Genomic DNA, 4707 nt, shown 5'->3' with positions numbered 1-4707 from the left:
AGAAGAATGACTAGTTTAGAATACGATCCAAATATGGATATCAACTGAAAGTAAATGCAGGGAACAAAGTGCTGAAATTATATAAATAATATGTATAATCAAGTACTTACGTAATTGAGACACGATGTATTTTTCAATGTATTTTATTCATTTATATAAACAAAATACAAAGGTTGTTGCGGAACAAAGATAATCACACTTGTGAAAATATCTAATAACTTGGAAATACTCGCAAGAATTACTTAGAGTATATCTCACAAGTTGTAATGCCAAAGTTTCAAGCATTTTGCAAGTTGTGAGAAGCCTTGTATTTATAGGCAAAGTCCATGATGACGTGGACTTTGCCGTACAGTACATGGTTGGGACACATTTAAAGAAATAAGCAATATTCCTTAAATCGTATATGTTAAGATTAAGTGTGAAAGTCATTTGATGTGACATTTCACACTTTATTACCAACCATTTGACTTAACCAAAAAGCTTTCCAGAAACAATGTTATTAACTGGATAAAGCATGGTAAAGTAAAAAGGCTTCCTAGTAATCAGTGCAAAGTGGTGTAAATACTTTTCACTGAGCAGCTTTAGATCTTCAGTCAGATAGAATCTCCTCAGAGCTTTGCTTCTTAGAGGATTCTCTTCTTCAGTCTTCGACTTCTGTAACACCCCGACTAGGGCGAAAAACTCAGGGTGCAAGATAAAGCACACGCGCGCATGGATGTTACATAGGATTAGCTAAATGAGTGCATAAATTAAGCATAAATAGTCGAATACATAGTTTAAATAAGTAAAATATAGTTCACAAACATAAGTATCAAACACAGGTTCCATAGAATTCAAATAAAATGTAAGATAAGTTCCCACGCACGGGAAACAGTTAGGCATAATGCCAACTAGCACATAAGAAAGCAAGCAAAATTCCAAATCCTAAGCCTGAAGTCTGCTACGAGTCCCATGCTACCATTCCTAGCCACGATTAGCTTAATTACATGAAAGGAATACTTAAAAGAGTCAACACAAAGGTTGGTGAGTTCGTAGGTTTGAAATCATGGTTGTTTACTTCAAACCTCGTTTAAATCACAAATTAAATGTTTAAATAACCACTTGAAACATTTATTGTTTGAATAAAATAAGTTTTATGCCGTTAAGTATGAATAACTTAGATAATGAAGTATGAAGTGGCTATAGACCTACGTACGATACACAAGTATGAGTATGTGAATCAGCGTGCACTTACGGTCGACCTGGCTAATATAAATATCAATTGTGCACTTACAGTCATCAACATGACATGGCTAGTATGTATCAATCGTGCACTTACAGTCATCAACATGACATGGCTAGTATATATCAATCGTGCACTTACAGTCATCAACATGACATGGCTAGTATGTATATCATATAGTAGTCTAATAGCCATAGAATAAACAATGAAAGTAGTTACGGTATATATGAAAGCATATTTTGTATTCCTTTTACCCCAAAACCTAAGTAAAAAGGGGCTACGAAAACTCACCTGACAGCTAGCAACAAGTTTAAGCTAAGCAAGATATCAGAAAGCAAGTAATCGGCAAGAAATCAATCTGTTTCAAGTTATCGAAATTAAGTATGTATTCATTATAAGAAAGTGTGCTCATAATGTGCCACTTAGTGTCGACTAAGTTGTCCAAAAGCGTACTAGTTTGACTTTGACCACATTTTACAAGTGTGACCAAAGTTGACCAATTTAAGAGTTTGACTAAGTTGACCAAATCGACAAAAGTTGACCAAGGTTGACCAAGTTGACCAAATTGACCAAAGTTGACCAAGGTTGACCAAATCGAGTTACTAATCGAAATCCGAGGTCTCAATTGAAAGTTGGGGTCTTAAATTAAATTCGAGGTCTTATTTGAGATTTGGGGTCTTATTTCACTAAAAGACAAAAATGAAATTGAGAGGCTAAAATAACAGGCTAGTAATCTGGGGTAGTATTTTGGGTTAGTATTTCAGGGTCGTATTTTGGGGTAGTATTTGGGCTCGTATTTTGGGGTAGTATTCTTGGGGTCGTATTTTGGGATAGTATTTAGGGGTCGTATTTCGGGGTCGTATTTTGGGTAGTATTTTTGGGGTCGTATTTTGGGGTCGTATTTTAGGGTAGTATTTCGGGGTCATATTTTGGGGTAGTATTATTGGCGTCGTATTTTGGATGGTGGGGTCGCAAATGGTAGCTGTTCTTCCCCAAATTTGTTCTAGAAAACCCTAATCGTTTCTTTTGATCGGAATGGTGTTTTTAACATCAATTTCTACTTTTAGACTCCCTAAAATGATGGGAAAACAATACTAAATTCGGAAACTCGAAAACGGACTTAAATCTTAAAGACCCACTTGAACAAAGTTTATAAAAAGTGTACAAAAATTCTTATAACTCAAGATTTTGTTAACGAAATCACACAAAACTTTGACAAAAGTTGTAGCATATGATTTTAAGCGTTTTGGACATAAAAACTTCAATACTTGGTGTGTGTAGTGTGTGTAATAAAAGAAAAACCGAAAAACACCAAAAGAAGAGCATAAAAAGGGGTTTTCATTTTATACGTTAAATCTGTAAAATGGATGTTTGTGATGATGGTTAGGACGTAAAAACACTATTATTGAAGCTAAATCTAAACAAAACAAGGTTTGATTTCCATAAAACTTGTTGTAAAATGGGGTAGTAATGGTGAGGTAGTAGTAATGGGTTAATAAAGTGAGAATGGGGTAGCAAAGGGTTTGTGTGTGTTTTTGCTAGGAGGCTAAGGTGGTGGAAATGAGGGTTTGTGAGAGAATAAGGAGTATTTATATGTAGGGTAAAATGGGAGGGTTTTCATGCTAACCAACGAATACGATGCCAGACATAGAAATACGAGGTCAGACTCAAATACGATGCTAAATTAAAACTACGAGGTCGATTTTTATAATACGAGGTCGATAACTAATTACGAGATCGTTTCTAAAATACGAGGTCGATTCTAAAATACGAGGTCGATTAAAAAATACGAGGTCGATTCTAAAATACGAGGTCGCATTTTCAAGTTTAAAATTTTTATTTTGACTCAAAAGTTTTCATGGTCAACTCACGGGTGTTACAGTCTCCCCCACTTAAAGAAATTTCGTCCCGAAATTTAGATTACGCATCGTGTTTCAAGTTACAATTGCATACTAGGTTTACAATTATCAAGTTGCATGTTAAGTTTCAAGTATGAAATCACACATTAAGTATCAAGTAGCATGTTTCATCTTAGGTTTCAAGCATCAAAGCACATAGTAAGTGTCAAGTATAAAGTTATGCACTAAGTTCTCAAGTTTACTTACTAGTTTTGATGTATCGTGTTACGTGAATAAGTGTGGGTACTTAAGCTTCATTTGATCTTCTCGTTCCCAAGTAAACTTTGGGCCTCTACGGGAATTCCAATGGACTTTCACAACAGTATACTTATGTCTCTTGAGTTTTTTGACTTCGCGATCCATGATTTCAACGGGTTCTTCTTTGAAGCTTAAATTACTATCTACTCGTATCTCGTTCAAAGGAACATACGTTGCTTCGTCAGCTAAACACTTCTTAAGGTCTGATACGTGGAATACATCGTGTACGTTACTAAGCTCTTGGGGAAGTTTCAAACGGTAAGCTACTGCACCAACACGTTCTGTAATCTCAAATGGTCCAATATACCTTGGAGCTAGTTTCCCTCTCTTTAAGAATCTGACTACGCCCTTCCAAGGCGACACTTTAAGCATTACTCGATCACTAACCTGAAACTCTAAAGGTTTCCTTCGGTTGTTTGCATATTTCTTTTGTCTATCTCTATCTCCAAAGTCGATGACACACGCTCTTAGCATGTCCTCTAGTATTTGAATCGTCCTCTCACTCTGACCGTCTGTCTGTGGATGGTATGTTGTGTTCATATCTATTTGCATTCCCAAGGCTCGTTGCATCGATTTCCAAGATCCTGATGTAAACCGACTATCCCTATCGCAAATGATTGACACTGGGACGCCGTGCTTAGCTATAATCTCCTTAAGGTACAAACGCGCATACTGTTCCATCGAGTAATCTTCACGTATGGGTATAAAATGAGCTGACTTGGTAAGTCAATCTACTACCACCCATATTGCATCCTTTCCACTACTTGTTCTTGGTAACTTCGTGACAAAGTCCATGGTAATGCTTTCCCACTTCCATTTGGGAAGCTCTGGTTGTGTCAGTAGCCCTCCTGGTTTCTTATGTTCTACTTTGACCTTCAGACATGTTAGGCACTTGCTTACGTAAACTGCTGCATCATTCTTCATTCTCGGCCACCAGAATAAGTCTCTAAGGTCTTGATACATCTTGTCTATTACTGGATGAATAGAATATATTGATTTGTGTGCTTCGTCCATAATCAGCTTTCTTAGTCCACCAAACACTGGAATCCAAAGTCTGTCAGCAAAATAAATTGCTCCATCGTCTCTTTGTTCAAATTGTAGCCCCATACCTCGTAACCCTTGTTTGTCAATGTTTTCTTTCTTGATAGCTTCCACTTGCGCTCCAATAACCCTACTCCTCAAACTATTGTGAACCATAATGCTCATGGCCCTAATTCATCGAGGCCTAACTCTTTCCTTTCTACTCAAGGCATCAGCTATTACATTTGCCTTTCCGGGATGATAACGAATTTTGCAGTCATAATCGCTAAACAACTCTTGCCATCGTCT

The 4707-nt window shown here is 36.8% G+C and overlaps 1 protein-coding gene across 1 annotated transcript; it reads right to left on the bottom strand.

Annotated features, from left to right (window-relative positions):
* Positions 1 to 3345: 3345 nt before the first annotated feature.
* LOC122591564 lies at positions 3346 to 3750 on the bottom strand. Its single transcript, XM_043763825.1, has one exon. It carries the CDS (start codon positions 3748 to 3750, stop codon positions 3346 to 3348), a length of 405 nt encoding a protein of 134 aa, XP_043619760.1.
* Positions 3751 to 4707: the final 957 nt, after the last annotated feature.

The sequence above is a fragment of the Erigeron canadensis genome, chromosome 3 (assembly GCF_010389155.1).
Source record: "Erigeron canadensis isolate Cc75 chromosome 3, C_canadensis_v1, whole genome shotgun sequence".
In the NCBI taxonomy this organism is placed as follows: domain Eukaryota; kingdom Viridiplantae; phylum Streptophyta; class Magnoliopsida; order Asterales; family Asteraceae; genus Erigeron; species Erigeron canadensis.
Note: the sequence above shows the minus strand (reverse complement) of the source record. Positions and strands in the feature narration are given on the sequence as shown.

Bases quoted from the DNA above. Each gene is read 5' to 3' on its own strand.
- LOC122591564 (XM_043763825.1), bottom strand. From the start codon at position 3,750: ATGCTTAAAGTGTCGCCTTGGAAGGGCGTAGTCAGATTCTTAAAGAGA.